Raw genomic sequence first — 16,105 nt, 5'->3', positions numbered from 1 at the left:
TAGAATCCAAGCCGTGTTTTAGAAAAACCTAAATGACAAGATCATAGATAACTGTCTAGCGCCCTCTATAATCGTAAAAATGAAATACACATCGTAATGGTGGTAGTCGGAGTGAATATTGACTGCATCTATTTTTATTTGTATTTTGTAATTTATTAGTCTTAATCGCATTATTTTATATTGTGGCTGCGGCCATATCATGCTTGCTTATGTCGGGCGTATCTAAAACATCTGTTTTGGTTGAGGAGGGTGGTAATCAGTTTAGAAAACGTTCTCATTTAAGTTCTAACAACGATCAGTGCAGTAAAAGAACAAAATTTGACGATATGAGTGCAAATGAAAAAAAATCAAACTTCTCAATGTTGAATCCGAATTCTAACGGTACTATAAAAATGACATCTTCATCGATGAACAAGCCTGGGGCAGCGACAAAGAAACTAGTTATAAAAAACTTTAAAAGTGTGTTTACGATTGATTCCATTGATCATGTCATAACCTCTGTGACATCTGGTAATGAGTGCGAATATTTTGCAGGTAAACCGAATCTTCCAGAAAATTATCAGGAGACAACATGGAGCAAACTTCGGGAGGCCGTTATAGCTATACAAACCTCAAAGGCAATTGCCTATTCCTTAGAAGAATTATATCAAGCAGTTGAAAATATGTGCAGCCATAAGGTAAATAAATAGTTTGCTGGCTGGGAAGATTAAAATATTAAAAAAAAAAATGAAATATGAACCAAAATATTATTCAGAAAAGATTGTTTATTTTCTTGATTGTAATGAAGTTCCCTAGCAATTCTAATTTGTATAGATTATACAACTATAGCTAGATAATAATTTAAAAGCAATTACCTTGACTTATTTTTTCTCATTAATAAAATATTCAAGCAACCTTCGTAAATGGAACTATCTTTTAAATAGTTCAATCAGTTCTTTTTTTGATCGTAAACCATTTTATCACAAGTATTTAACAAAAACTAATATTAAAATTGTTAATTTTAATATCTAATATATGAAGAACTCTTTAATCATAGATTTAAACACCAATTTCATCAATAATTTATAACTTAATGTAACTTTAATATACAAAAAATATGTAACATGAAATAATAAAAAACAATTATAAAAGCATGATAGATAATTACTACTTCATGTAATTGTTATTATAATATTCTGTTTATTTTTAAGATGGCATCACAACTGTATGTGAATCTGACAAACCTAGTGGAGGCGCATGTAAAGTCCAATATTGAACAGTTCCTCTCTGAAAGTATGGACAGACAAGTGTTCCTCAAACGCATGGATGACTGCTGGCGAGCACACTGCCGCCAAATGATCATGATCCGTAGCATCTTTCTATACCTAGACCGTACCTATGTGTTACAGAATCCTAGCATACATTCTATATGGTAAGAAACTATATTGACATACAAGGTATATCTCAATACATCCATAATATACAAAAGTCAAGCAATTTAGCAATCAATCATTAAAGAATGATTGTGTAGGAGAAACAGGATTTTAAGTTGGTGAAAAATTTAATATTCTACTAAACAAATTTAAGAAGTAATTTTAACATTGTTTTTATAATATGTAGTTGGAGATTTGTTAGCAAGATTTCTAAGCCAATTCTTTACCAAGATTTTTTTTTTAAATGTTTAAATTCATTAGTTAGAGACCAAAATTGGTATATTCTCAAACTGCAGTTTGAATATATAATAGCAGAAGTTACTAATGGAAATATTAAATAAACACACCTCTGCCCACATTTTTACCAGTAGAGCTCTGTGCAGGATAGCCTGGGTGAGTAAGACTTGCCCGTCATATTTTCTACAGTTAAACATCAATGATTTGAATAACTGTATTCCGGTTCAAAGGGTGAGTGAACCAGTTTTTTGCAGGGTCAAAAGAAATGACGGCATAGAATGTAAATAATTTATAAAAAAATATTATTTTATTAATATATCAATCATCATTTGTAAATAACAGGGATATGGGCCTCGACCTGTTTCGTCACCACATAGCAATGAACACACTAATACAGACGCGCACGGTGGATGGACTTCTACTACTGATAGAACGCGAGCGCGGCGGAGATGCGGTTGACATCTCATTGCTCAAGAGCTTGCTACGAATGCTATCTGACTTACAAATATATCAAGATGCATTTGAACACAAGTAAGTAAAATCTATGTAATTAACATTGATATAATTATTATGATAACTTTGTCATTGTACAAATGTTATGTAAACTGTTTCCTTTACAGATTCCTGCAAGCAACAGAACGGTTGTATGCAGCTGAAGGTCAACGGTTAATGAGAGAATTGGCTGTTCCTCAATACTTAGCTCATGTTGAGAAAAGACTTAGGGAAGAAAATGAACGACTGTTACATTACCTAGATCCCTGTACCAAGTAAGAACATTAAATGATCATGACATATTTTGTACAATATCGTAAACTGCTTGAAACCATGTAACAAAAAATTATTTGAGAAAATATTTTACAAAACTATGAATTTAAATTGAGATGGGGCTAATCGAAATAATAGTTTAAATACCAGTACATCTAAAATGGTTTTGTATTATAAATTAAAGGAATCATACGAAATAAATCTGCCAATGCTTTCTTATCCTCCTCAGGTGGCAACTAATCCACACTATTGAGCGACAGCTGTTGAGTGAGCACCTGACGGGTATCCTCAGCAAAGGTCTTGAATCACTAATGGATGGTCCACGGCTCCATGACCTGACCACACTCTACAACCTGTTCAGTCGTGTTAAGGAACTGGGACTTAATGAGCTATGTAATCACTTCAATGCCTACATCAAGGTACATATCATAACATTATATTTTCATTGCAGTTGTATCAGTTTATGATACTTTGATATGTATGTATATTGTACATACTATATCTACTTATATGATCTTTAGTATTTTTGCAATTAGGCAGATAATATGTTAATTTTTACATAATTTGATTTCAGAAAAAAGGACGTACTATAGTAATTGAGCCAGAACGTGATAAGACAATGGTAGCTGAGCTGTTGGAGTTCAAGGAACAACTGGACAATGTCGTTAGCACCTGCTTCCAAAGGAATGACCGTTTCCTTTACTCTATGAGGGAAGCATTTGAGTACTTCATTAATCAACGACAAAACAAACCTGCAGAACTTATCGGTATGGCTTGCACTTGCCTTTTTCTTTCATAATGTTTTTTAGTTGAAGTACAATCTGCTGTGCTCTGAACCTTTAGAATGTATTGGTAGTACAAACAGTAACCTTAGTTTACTTTACAATATTAATATAAAAAATTCATTTCTGTAGCTATACTTTATTCGAACTAAATAGTTTAAATATATATTTTATTTATACACAATATTATATTTTAAATAAATGTGATAGATTTTCTATAAGCAATTAAAATAAAAAGGTTTTTCATTATTTCAGCTAAATTTGTTGACTTAAAACTCAGAGCTGGCAACAAAGAAGCCACAGAGGAAGAATTAGAAAGGCTATTAGACAAGATCATGGTTCTATTCCGCTTCATACATGGGAAGGATGTCTTTGAAGCATTTTATAAGAAAGACTTGGCAAAGAGATTGCTCGTGGGCAAATCTGCGTCTGTAGATGCTGAGAAGTCAATGCTTAGTAAATTGAAACAGGAGTGCGGGGGAGGTTTCACCTGTAAACTAGAAGGCATGTTCAAGGACATGGAACTGTCTAAAGATATAAATATTACTTATAAACAGGTAATTGACAAAAATTCAATAATAGAATTAACTCCCATATGTATATGAGTTAGTTTATGTTATATAGACACCCACCCAAACTAGGTCGTCATTGACCGTTATCCTCACGGTCGCTTATTGTGGGGCGTCAGCAGGGATCCGGGCGAGAAACAAATACTTTTCAATATACACAGCACAGTTCCTAGGCTAGTGTTGCTTATTCAGCCGATAGTAACGTAATGAATTCTCGAATACAGAGTGCACGTTCTTTTATTAACGTTTACCCTCTCTAATCTAGGCTCTGTACACGTCATTTTGACGTTTGTGTATGGTTTATATTCCGAACTATTGTCCCGGATGCAACAAACATATGTTAGTTGTTTACTTTCACATATTTGTTTCGAACTTCATTTCTTGCTTTAAAGCAAGTCCATTCTCAGTATCATTTGTTAAAAAATGAAAAGAAAGTACTTTTTGGGGTCGACGACTGTCAAAATGAAATAAATTGGTACATGATCTAATGCAGCACTTGGCGGCGAGTCAGGAAGGTGTCGGGCTGGAGCTGTCGGTGTACATCCTGACGATGGGCTTCTGGCCGACCTACCCGCCGGTGGAGGTGCGGCTGCCGGCCGAGCTCACGCGCCACCAGGACCACTTCGCCAAGTTCTACCTCGCCAAGCACTCCGGCCGGAAGCTGCAGTGGCAGGCCACGCTCGGCCACTGCGTGCTCAGGGCTCACTTCTCGCAGGTGTGCATGTCATTTATATATAGATTAAAAAATATTTCTACCCATAGACGGATATTATACCGATTTACTCTCCATTATACTCAAATATGTCAATTGTTGTTAACATATGTATGTTTAAATACTTTTATTACATCTCTCAAATAATTAATCTATCGTATAAACTGAAGAAAAATATCATGAATATTATTGTTTTCGAAGAATATTTTAATAATATATTTTATGCTTAACAATTTCAATTTCAGGGTAACAAAGAGCTACAGGTTTCATTATTCCAAGCTCTCGTCCTACTACTATTCAATGATGGAGATAATCTCTCCTTTGAAGAAATTAAGACTGCCACAAATATAGAGGTATGCAATTACGAATGACCTACGAGGATCTACTGGTTAGTCATTACAGTATTTTTGATTCTAAAGCGAAAGCCTAATAATACTAACTAATCAATTTATAAATACTCCGCTATTATCTTAGTTCTTTTAATTAATTTTTTGGTTGTTCTATTCGAGGGCGGAGTTAAAAAAATCAAACCTTTGATTTACGTATTCCTTATAATTATTTAATAGCTTATGTATAGTATGCTCTGCTAATAGTCCTTGATAGATATATCTTTACTTCTAATATAACAGTACTCCCAACCACTCATATACACTTTAAATTCATCGATGTTAAAAACGGTTTTTTTTTGCAAATCCATAATTAATATCATAGACGACTCAGGCTCTAAACCAATGTCATGGCATCAGTTCGATGTGAAATGTGTCTATTGGGGTACTAACGGTGCGCGTGCGCGTGCGCAGGAAGGCGAGCTGCGGCGCACGCTGCAGTCGCTGGCGTGCGGCAAGGCGCGCGTGCTGCTTAAGGCGCCGCGCGGCCGTGACGTGCAGGACGACGACCACTTCTCCTTCCACGCTGACTTCACCAACAAGCTGTTCCGCATCAAGATCAATCAGATCCAGATGAAGGAAACCGTAAGTGCTCGATGCTCCATAATCGTTCATCTCGTTAACAACATGCTCAAATATTTAATTACAACCTTGAAATTAGTTTATATAATACTAGCTTTTGCCCGCGACTTCGTTCGCGTGGACTTCAGGTTCGTCCCGTCTAGTCTAGTAATCGCTTAAAATCGCTTCGTAAATAAGTCATTATTTCTCGTACAAAGTAAAGGATAAAAAATGGTTATTGTGGGTTATAACTAAGAGATAAACTTATACCATCACGGACTTTTTTGTAGACCTTTTTAAGTTGTACAATACTGTAGTACATCGTTTTGATCTATATGTAGGATTCAGTCAGTGTTTGCAATGTAAGCGAAAAAAATGTGTTTTTTTACGACCTCACATTAGAAACATCAAAAATTGTAGCCTATGTGTTATTCTGATGTATAAGCTATATTGTGGTAAAGTTTCATTCAAATCCATTCAGTAGTTTATACGTGAAAGAGTAACAAACATCCATACATCCATACATACAAACTTTCGCCTTTATAATAGTAGTAGGATTGCATATATTAATTAATGATGATTTAAATTAATTTGAAACAACAACAACAGCCTGTAAATTCCCACTGCTGGGCTAAAGGCCTCCTCTCCCTTTGAGGAGAAGGTTTGGAACGTATTCCACCACGCTGTTCCAATGCGGGGTGGTGGAATACACATGTGGCAGAATTTCTACGAAATTTGTCACATGCAGGTTTCCTCGTGATGTTTTCCTTCACCGCTGAGCACGAGATGAATTATAAAGACAAATTAAGCACATGAATCAGCGGTGCTTGCCTGGGTTCGAACCCGCAATCATCGGTTAAGATGCACGCGTTCTAACCACTGGGCCATCTCGACTCAATCTAATTTGAAACAAATAACAAAATTTAATAAATTTACTTTCTTTGGATATAGCTAATCATTAGCACAAGTTGACAAAACCTAAACCTAATGAATACTTGTCGTGTTTTCAGAGCGAGGAACAGAAGGCGACCGAGGAGCGCGTGTTCCAGGATCGTCAGTATCAAATCGATGCAGCGATCGTTCGTGTTATGAAAATGCGTAAAGCGCTCTCGCATAACCTGCTAATATCCGAGCTTTATAACCAGCTCAAGTTCCCCGTCAAGGTACGAAAGATTTACTTTATAACAAATAAATTACTTGTAGGTATTTATTTTTCAGCAATACTTAAATATAAATTATAAATGTTACTAAAAATATATAATTTTTACCCAAAAATGCTTTCAGCCGGCCGACCTCAAGAAGCGCATAGAATCACTGATCGATAGAGATTACATGGAACGCGACAAGGACAACCCCAACCAGTACAACTACGTGGCGTAGTGCGCCCCTCCCCTTCACCCCCGCGACATCTCATACTTCTACCCTCAGGACGTACCATCGACCGCTTCACTGAAACAAATACTACCATATATCAGAAGCATCCGAATGTAGTGCTTTTGTAGAATAATAACAGGGGTTTTGTCCGAATTTTCGTTTTCCTGATCTTTTTATGTACTTCACAAACTCTACCTTACCTCAAGCTTACGCAATTAAAATGAAATATAAATTTCGCTTGAAATAATCGAAATATATTTAAGAGTTTTTCAAGTTGTACGTGTACATACGAAATAATAATATTAGAAGGCATTAAATAATATAACAATACTTGTATTTATTTTAATATTTGAGTGCGTTTGAAATGGACTCGCGCCCAACAGCCATTCTTTGATACGTTATCGATGGTGACTTGAAATGTACATTTGTTTTTATTACCCGCTATCATTTTCAGAAACACATTAAAAGAAACAAAACATTAACTATAGATACATGAAAGTTATAGAGAGAGCTAACGAAATAATTGAGGGTAGAAAATATTACCAAAGTGTAAAACCCTTACTGAAGTCTATGAAAACCTAAAACCTGGTCCTCAACCATATACACACTAGCGGCATAACGTGTGATATTAGACGATGACCCTCCTGAGGTGCCCTCGCTAGAACACATGTATTATACAGGCGTGTAAGTTGCATCGACAAAGCATTTTAAGTCACACAATACGCCATTTGTGTTTGTACATTTTGTATTTTATATAATTTCGCTTTGTGACCTCTAGTTAGAAGCAAAATGAAACTATGAACTGTACTCGTAATTCTTTGGGTGTCTTTAGTTTCAGGAGGGATCACCAATAAAACTATTTATAATTTTCCGAAATTGTTTTATTTTACATTTCTCAAGTCATATTCATAAAGGATGTATATGTAGATAACTAACACTAGTTCCAATTAAATAACATTTTTAAAAAACTCAGTACTTAAATTTGTATATTTCTACGTAACTCGTTAAGGTCTAAAACGCTTAGGATTCGATTAATTAAAGGCTACAGCCTTACTTACGCTAAAGTGGGGTTTTATAAATATAACTACATGTATGACTGAACGATAAAATTTTAATGATATTCTCTTCAACTTGGATTACAATAAAACAATAAATAATCCTTTGAATGTTATTTTACGATGTTTTAACTAAGGGCAGATCAATTTCAGACAATTACATCTAAAATATATCTATATGTATCTTACAATTATAATTTGGGAAGACATTGATTGATCGAAACTTTAAAGGTACATATTTCGTTACAAAGAATTTTCGAATATTGATTTATTTATTATGCAATAATATTTTTATAACTAAGACACAGCATATCTATAACAAGGCCTACAAATAAATTTCCAGTTAAAAAAAGGTGTGATAAAATTAAACATGTTTCATCACTACTTAGTGGTTGTATAAATATTATTATTAAGTATTCAATATTTTATAAAAACTTTACTACTAAGAAAAATACTTCTACCTCGTTGATTAATAACATAAAAGCGAACCTCGTTTCTTAAAAGCCACATCTATCAATGTAAAAGTTCGAGTTTATCGCACCCTGCTCCATTAGTACATTCGATAAATATTGGATTGTTTTGCTAACGGTACTCGTCTCAACTAAATTAACATTACTTTGATATGTTACTTGTCAACTATTTTGAACACTGTATCCAGGTGATCCTTATGATAATCCAGTTCTTCAGTCAGCGCCATCGCCAATGTATTGGGAGTTATTTCTGTCTCTAGATAATCGCGTAGTAGAATCTGTAAAAATATTTGTGATAAGAACTCAAAAAAAAAAACAGTTTATTTTGAAATTTAAGTAAATATTGTTAATACCACACACCTTGTTATAAGCATAGATCTATCATCTCAAAAAGTCACTGACCTCCGCGTTAAATCATTAAAGGCAAGAATTAATGACAGTTGGTGATGCCCATGCTTATATAATATATCTTAGTGTGAGTTAGACGACTAAAAATAAAGGCAGCAAAAAAAAGCAAATGAATGCATTTAACATAGAACAGTACGTCTTTGTGTGGGAATAAATCTATATATCTTATAGTACTGTACAAACGTTAAATAATGAAATATTCTCAAAATGAAACACCCAAGGAAAGCTCGTCAGTATTTCTTAAGACATATAGTAAGTACATAGTAATTGGCAACGGATCTTAAGCGGACGGCGTAAGTAGGGATCGATTTACTCTTCCCTGTTCGGTCGCTCCGAGTCCGCGCCCCGCGCTCGCCGGTGACTAACTTCTGCGCAGAAGTTCATCGCTCAAGATCCGCGCCGGTCACATGCGGTCGGCGTCGTGTCGGCGTCGTGTCGGCGTCGTACCTGCGGCGGGACGGCGCCGCCGTGTCGCAGCAGGCCGTGGCGCAGCGCGGCGCCGGCGGGGCGCGACAGCGGCGCGGCGTCGAAGTGGCGGCGCCACACGCACCACGCCAGCGCGCGCGAGATCAGGTACGAGTAGTACTTCGCGCCGTAGCCGATCAGGTGGCTGAAGCGGTGCTGCCACGCCTTGTCACCGATGGACCAAAATTTATATTATAAATATACTATGGCCTAACACCTCATATAACATTTTACTAACATTATTTTCTTTTGGTCAAAACAAGATTTTTCATTTATCCTTAAATGATCAAAAACAGCAAACAAAAGTTCGGAATATATTTCAGTGACACTAAAAATTAATCTAAGGTAATGTTTCACGAGTCAGGATTATGAGTCCGTCTTTAATATTCGACTTTTGATATATTTGGTACATCCGAGGAGTTCTTTGTATATTTAAAATACAAAATGGTTTCGCTGGTTGCTCACCGTATTTTCGACGTAAGGCAGTCCATAGTAGCGCTTTTGGACCTGTCGCAGCACGTCGGTGGAATCTTCGGGGGCGCCCTCGCTGTGGTAGTGCTGGTCCAACGCGGAGTAAAACACCTACCAGTATACTTGTTTGTTAGCGAATACTTAAGTGTCGACTTTGAAAGACATAATTACGTGAAAAAAATTAAAGAAGAAATGTGCAAATCAGTTACCTGCAGTTGCATCTCACTGGCACCGAAGAGATGCTTCGAGGCGCAGAGGCGCTGCAACATATCCTCCGGCATCGGCTCGCGGGTCTGGAAGTGGCGCGCGAAGCGACGGACCACCTGCAAAAAGGTAACAGAATGTCATGTCAGACGTCACTGAAGCTGTTACTCACAAACGGCGGGGGGGGGGGGGGGTTAGAGAAGTGTCGACTCACACCAGCGTTGCCAACCGTACGATTTAAATCGTATTTATACGACCTTTTTAGCTATTATTATAGTATGATGTACAAAACAAACAAAAAACAACAACAACAGCCTGTAAATTCCCACTGCTGGGCTAAAGGCCCCCTCCGCCTTTGAGGAGAAGGTCAAATTTGACATCGGTTTTCTTTTCTCTTTTGATTTCTTGTCATTTAACGTACTACATTCTATCTGGAAATGTTGGCTAAATACGATCTTTTCTATGTTATGATACGATCTTCAAAAAAATAAAGTTGGCAACACTGGCATGTTATGATACGATCTTCCAAAAAATAAAGTTGGCAACACTGGCATGTTATGATACGATTTTCCAAAAAATAAAGTTGGCAACACTGGCATGTTATGATACGATCTTCGAAAGAATAAAGTTGGCAACACTGGCATGTTATGATACGATCTTCCAAAAAATAAAGTTGGCAACACTGGCATGTTATGATACGATTTTCCAAAAAATAAAGTTGGCAACACTGGCATGTTATGATACGATCTTCGAAAGAATAAAGTTGGCAACACTGGCATGTTATGATACGATCTTCCAAAAAATAAAGTTGGCAACACTGGCATGTTATGATACGATTTTCCAAAAAATAAAGTTGGCAACACTGGCATGTTATGATACGATCTTCGAAAGAATAAAGTTGGCAACACTGGCATGTTATGATACGATCTTCCAAAAAATAAAGTTGGCAACACTGGCATGTTATGATACGATCTTCGAAAAAATAAAGTTGGCAACACTGACTCACACTGGGGCAGGCGGCGAAGTGCTCCATGAGCACGGAGGGCAGTTCCGCGAGGTCGGTGGCGCAGCGCGTGCCGGCCACGTGCTGGTGGGCCGCGCGCGCCAGCATGGAGTGCAGCGCGTGGCCCATCTCGTGGAACAGGTTGTCCACGGCCCCTGGGCCCAGCAGCGCCGGCCCCGATCGATGTCCACCGCTCAGAGACAGCATCACCACTACTATCGGATTCTACAACCGGAACATTCGGCTTATCATAAAACAATCTTCCCTTAACAGTTACTTGAAGTTGTATCGGCTTGTGAACTGAGTACGCTACCTGATAGGACCCGTCGGCGAGCAGCTTTCCACCCTGAATGGTGAAATGGCAATCCTGGTGCGGCTTGCCGGGTCGCTCGTACAGGTCGCAGTAGATGTGTCCCAGCAGACCCTCATTCTCCTGCATCACAGCCAGCTTGTACACGTCTGGTGACCACGACTCGCCTGACAACATAACGACATCACATAATCGCAATCCTACTGACTCTAATATATGACCTTGCCGTGTTCACACAAAGCATTAAGAGACTAAAAATCATGTAATATTATGGCGGAGTATTGCCATTAACTAATGTAATTTCAATACTTGGTGGTAGGGCTTTGTGCAAGCCCGTCTGGGTAGGTACCACCCACTCATCAGTTATTCTACCGCCAAACAACAGTACTCGGTATTGTTGTGTTCCGGTTTGAAGGGTGAGTGAGCCAGTGTAACTACAGGCACAAGGGACATAATATCTTAGTTCCCAAAAAAAAAAAAAAGGTGATGAAGTCGTTCATGATTGCACACTTTAGGAATGATATAATCGCCTCCGGGCTGTTTCAAATTACGAAAATATGTTTATTATAATTGTATATGAAATCTATACTTGTAAAAATTAAATTTAAAAAAATCCCGGTGAGTTTCTTTTGCTGGTTCTTTTTAATCAAAATCAAAATAAACTTTATTCAAGTGGGCTTTTACAAGCACTTTTGAATCGTCATTTAACAATTAAGTGAAGCTACCACCGGTTCGGAAAGTAGATTCTACCGAGAAGAACCGACAAAAAACTCGGTAGTTACTCTTTTTCAACATTAAAAATAATACTACAATTATTTAAATTAATATATCCTGCCTGGAAGTTAACAGGTGGTAATTCCGCCTTTTTATCACCTACAAAATCTTGTATCGAATAATACGCCTTTTTTACCAATGTATATTTTATAAACGATTTGAATTTACGAGACGGCAAATTGACGGCATGTCTGCGGAATTTTATTATTTTTTATTGGTAGGTTTTTAACTATCAATAACCAAGTGTTCCATAGTGAATAAAGATTTTTGAAAATCTTTGTTCTTCTTTTTGGGTAACACTATAGTCTATACAAGCATCAGCTAAGATTTAGCATTTAAGTCATGACAAAAAATAAAATTAACAATTAATTGTTTCAAACCGCGAATCGGATTCGCTTAAATATACACACACATATGTAACAAAATAATAATAATAACCTGGTAACATCTCTTCGGGCTGCAAAGTGATTCCATAGAGCTCCTGGCACAACATGTTCAGACCTTCCATGCAGGCGCCCAGCGAGAAATACGGGTTGAAGTCCGACGTCGCCACATTCAGTAATTGCGTCTTAGCTTTGTGTGTGAAGTAAGGAGTATCCCAGCACATTAATGTGTCCTAATAAAAAAAAAACAATGAAAAAGATACCAAATCGTCTAGCAGACAGCATCTTTGACACTGCTATGGAGTCGAGATGGCCCAGTGGTTAGAACGCGTGCATCTTAACCGATGATTGCGGGTTCAAGCCCAGGCAAGCACCGCTGATTCATGTGCTTAATTTGTCTTTACAATTCATCTCGTGCTCAGCGGTGAAGGAAAACATCGCGAGGAAACCTGCATGTGACAAATATCATAAAAATTCTGCCACATGTGTATTCCACCAACCCGCATTGGAACAGCGTGGTGGAATATGTTCCAAACCTTCTCCTCAAAGGAAGAGGAGGCCTTTAGCCCAGCAGTGGGAATTTACAGGCTGTTGTTGATTGTTGATATGTATGCGTGACTATCTCACTAGGTAAGGCGTCTCCTTCCTCTTCATGCGTGTCATGGCCTCGAAGTCAATATTGGCGCGGTCGTACAGGTTGTCCGACAGTATGTCCAGGAACTGTCGCACATTCGCCGACGTTTCCATCGTGCTCGCCTTTATCGCTCTACGAAAAAAAACATCCGGGTAAATAAGGGAACCTGTATGCAAAACATATGACACTTGACTCTCAAAAGAAAATAACAAATATATCTCTCGACTCGACGACCTCCGTGGTCGAGTGGTGTGTACACCGGTTTTCAAGGGTACGCCACTCCGAGGTCCCGGGTTCGATTCCCGGCCGAGTCGATATAGATTATCAATAGTTTTCTATGTTGTCTTGGGTCTGGGTGTTTGTGGTACCTTCGTTACTTCTGATTTTCCATAACACAAGTGCTTTAGCTACTTACATTGGGATCAGAGTAATGTATGTGATGTTGTCTCATATTCATATATTCATATTCAAATGCTAAAATCATTTATTGAATTTAAAAGTATATAAAAGTCTATACTGAAGACTTAGACTAAAAAGTATTGGCTGGGAGTTTATCGAGCTGGTCATAGCTACCGGTCCGCATAGCAGGAGAACCCGCAGAGCTGCGCCAGGCGCTGGCGCGCGTGCAGCGTGGTGAGCAGCAGGCGCTCCTGCCCCACGTCGGGCGCCAGGTACAAGCGGTAGGCCGCCTCGCGCGCCGCGCCCTCCTCGCACTCCGCGTACACGCCGCTCACTATCACGTTGTCTCCCTCCGTGCTAAAACTGCAATCCAGGACCAAGTGCTCAGCTTCGATTTGGAACGGGAAGTATCCTTTGAATCTTTACTGTTGCCTCATTGTTAGGAACTCTCTCACAAGTTGGAAAAACAGAGATTATAACTATTCAATGAAAGTGCCCTAATCTGTTTATAGTTCAAATATGTCGTTCATAAAATGTTGCTGCTAGTAAAAATATATGTGTAAGAATATTAATGAATCAATTTATTTGATTATTACTCACAATTGTCTAACATTTTGAGGTACAGCGGAGCGTGGAACTTTCCTCGGCTTGGCCGCGCCCGCCATGAACTGCTGACCGGTTTGCAGGATAAGGTCATTGAGAGCGACTACTTGTTGTCTGGGTCCATCGGGCAGCTGTATACCACTCTGTTCAAAGTCAAACAGGAACAGCTCGGCTAAATGGCGATCACCACATGTGTTCTTCTGCACCGAGTCACGCAAAGCTTCATATAAACCTTTATGAGTATTTAATCTAGAACATATTAGAAGAAATAAGTATTAATTTAAATAGTTGGAAAAACTCATGATGTAGTCCAAATAAAGTTTTTATAACAGTATTCATTATAAAATTCCACTAATCAAAAAAGTTAAAAATTAGTTTTGATGATAACAACTTTGATTTTGCCTTATTATAATTATTTATAGTACTTTCACATACTTTTCCACAACTCCACTAACACTGATACAAGCCTCTTCAGCAGCTCCCGCAAAATGTGATTGTGGATGTGCTATACGCACAAACTCAGCTAAATCAGCAACCTTGCACAATGTGTCTGATAGCTCGTCAAATATGTCCACCATAGGCCTTGTGGGATTGGAGGTCGCTTCTTCAATGAGTCGATCTGTGGCTGCTATGGCTTGTTCTTTTAGAGTGTAAAATCCCTCAAAACTAGTGAGCTCAGGTTTGTTAAAGAGACCCTGTTGAAAACAATTCATATGAGTTTTTTTTATGTAGATAGACTAACAGGCAATTTACTTTGAATATTATTCAGTATATAATGTTTGAGAGGCGAGATGGCCCAGGAGGAGAGTCAAGATGGCCTAGTGGTTAGAACACGTGCATCTTAGCTGATGATTGTGGGTTCAATCCCAGGCAAGCACTGCTGATTCAAGCGCTTAATTTGTCTTTACAATTCACCTCGTGCTCAGCGGTGGAGGAAAACATCGTGAGGAAACCTGCATGTGACAAATTTCATAGAAATTCTGCCACATGTGTATTCCACCAACCCGCATAAGAACAGCGTTGTGGAATATGTTCCAAAACTGCTTCTCATAGAGAGAAGAGGCCTTCAGCCCAGCAGTGGGAATTTACAGGCTGTTGTTGTTGTTGTTGTAAATAATGCTTAAGACAAGCTTTTACAAAATGTATTACTGAGTCTTACAGTTCTTTCCCTCAAGGAGTCAAAGATTGGCCTGGATGTCGGCCTTGTGTTGAATGCAGTGGCAAGTGGTGACCATGTGCTCACTCGTCTTCTCCCTGTCACCCATAGTGGCTTGAGCAGCTTCATATTACCTTATATAAATATCTATCTGAAACAATAAAATAAAGGTACTTTCAATAAAGATATCTACTAAACTTTCTTGAATTATCCACTTCATCATCAAAATTTTTATTTATATAATTGCTAGCTGTTACCAAATCAACTAAAAACATTCAAAGTCCTAAAATAATTATCTGGAATTGAAATTTATCATTTTCCAAATAATTGATTTTTAGAGTAAATGTCAAAATGATTTATTTTATAATTATGATTTAATTTTTTCATTTTTTAGTATATTCTTAGTAGAATGAGTTAATTTATAAATATAAATTTTAATTAATTCATAATCAGTGCTATGTTTCTTAAAAACTCTTAATTTCAGTGAGGCAAAAGTTACTTATAAGGTATTTAATTTTAAATTTAAGTGAATTTCTCTTAATTTATAATCTGAACTTTCGATATTCATGTGATAACTTCCCTGTAAATAATGTAGTGAAATATACAAAATATTATAATGATTACGTAACAATAAAATTTCTTTTTAAATATTGTCCGTAATGCTAGCAGTGCAAAAATGCAAGGGCAAATGCAAGTTGTTTACTTACAATTACACAAATAAATCGAAAGTAAAAGTATTTCTGGTAGTAATTTTAAATAATTATGTACCGACCTCAACCAAAAGAGGAAATATCCTATTTTAAATGTTATTTCCTAAAATTAATATAAAATACTTAAAACTTTAAATGCATATTACGATTTTATTATGAACTTTAAAAATAATCCATTTACTCGAAAAACATCTTCATTATGATTGTCATTTCACACTTTGACATTGACAACATACATAAATTATAGGTTAGATTTCGTTTA

General features: G+C 37.3%; 2 protein-coding genes across 3 annotated transcripts; one reads left to right on the top strand and one right to left on the bottom strand.

Annotated features, from left to right (window-relative positions):
* Positions 1 to 70: 70 nt before the first annotated feature.
* LOC124537883 (cullin-4A) lies at positions 71 to 7,669 on the top strand. 2 transcript variants are annotated; one of them, XM_047122076.1, is made up of 13 exons: positions 71 to 459; positions 535 to 677; positions 1,191 to 1,411; positions 1,992 to 2,180; positions 2,270 to 2,416; positions 2,644 to 2,833; positions 2,989 to 3,181; positions 3,452 to 3,753; positions 4,277 to 4,480; positions 4,723 to 4,830; positions 5,278 to 5,448; positions 6,435 to 6,587; positions 6,709 to 7,669. In XM_047122076.1, exons 1-13 carry the CDS (start codon positions 210 to 212, stop codon positions 6,802 to 6,804), a joined length of 2,367 nt encoding a protein of 788 aa, XP_046978032.1. In that variant the 5' UTR covers positions 71 to 209; the 3' UTR covers positions 6,805 to 7,669. The 2 variants fall into 2 exon arrangements, with proteins under 2 accessions (XP_046978032.1, XP_046974399.1); XM_047118443.1 differs by having other exon boundaries at positions 4,259 to 4,480.
* On the bottom strand, positions 7,664 to 16,049 carry LOC124544309 (mitochondrial intermediate peptidase). The gene is made up of 14 exons (XM_047103339.1): positions 16,025 to 16,049; positions 15,906 to 15,946; positions 15,137 to 15,284; positions 14,413 to 14,672; positions 13,975 to 14,226; positions 13,549 to 13,737; positions 12,969 to 13,107; positions 12,397 to 12,574; positions 11,188 to 11,351; positions 10,878 to 11,099; positions 9,877 to 9,990; positions 9,662 to 9,778; positions 9,179 to 9,361; positions 7,664 to 8,601 (listed from the first exon to the last, which is right to left on the bottom strand). The coding sequence occupies exons 3-14, from the start codon at positions 15,260 to 15,262 to the stop codon at positions 8,479 to 8,481; spliced, it is 2,067 nt and encodes a 688-aa protein (XP_046959295.1). The 5' UTR covers positions 15,263 to 15,284; positions 15,906 to 15,946; positions 16,025 to 16,049; the 3' UTR covers positions 7,664 to 8,478.
* Positions 16,050 to 16,105: the final 56 nt, after the last annotated feature.

The sequence above is a fragment of the Vanessa cardui genome, chromosome 1 (genome assembly GCF_905220365.1).
Source record: "Vanessa cardui chromosome 1, ilVanCard2.1, whole genome shotgun sequence".
Classification (NCBI taxonomy): Eukaryota; Metazoa; Arthropoda; class Insecta; order Lepidoptera; family Nymphalidae; genus Vanessa; species Vanessa cardui.
This window is presented reverse-complemented; position numbering and strand designations above follow the sequence as displayed.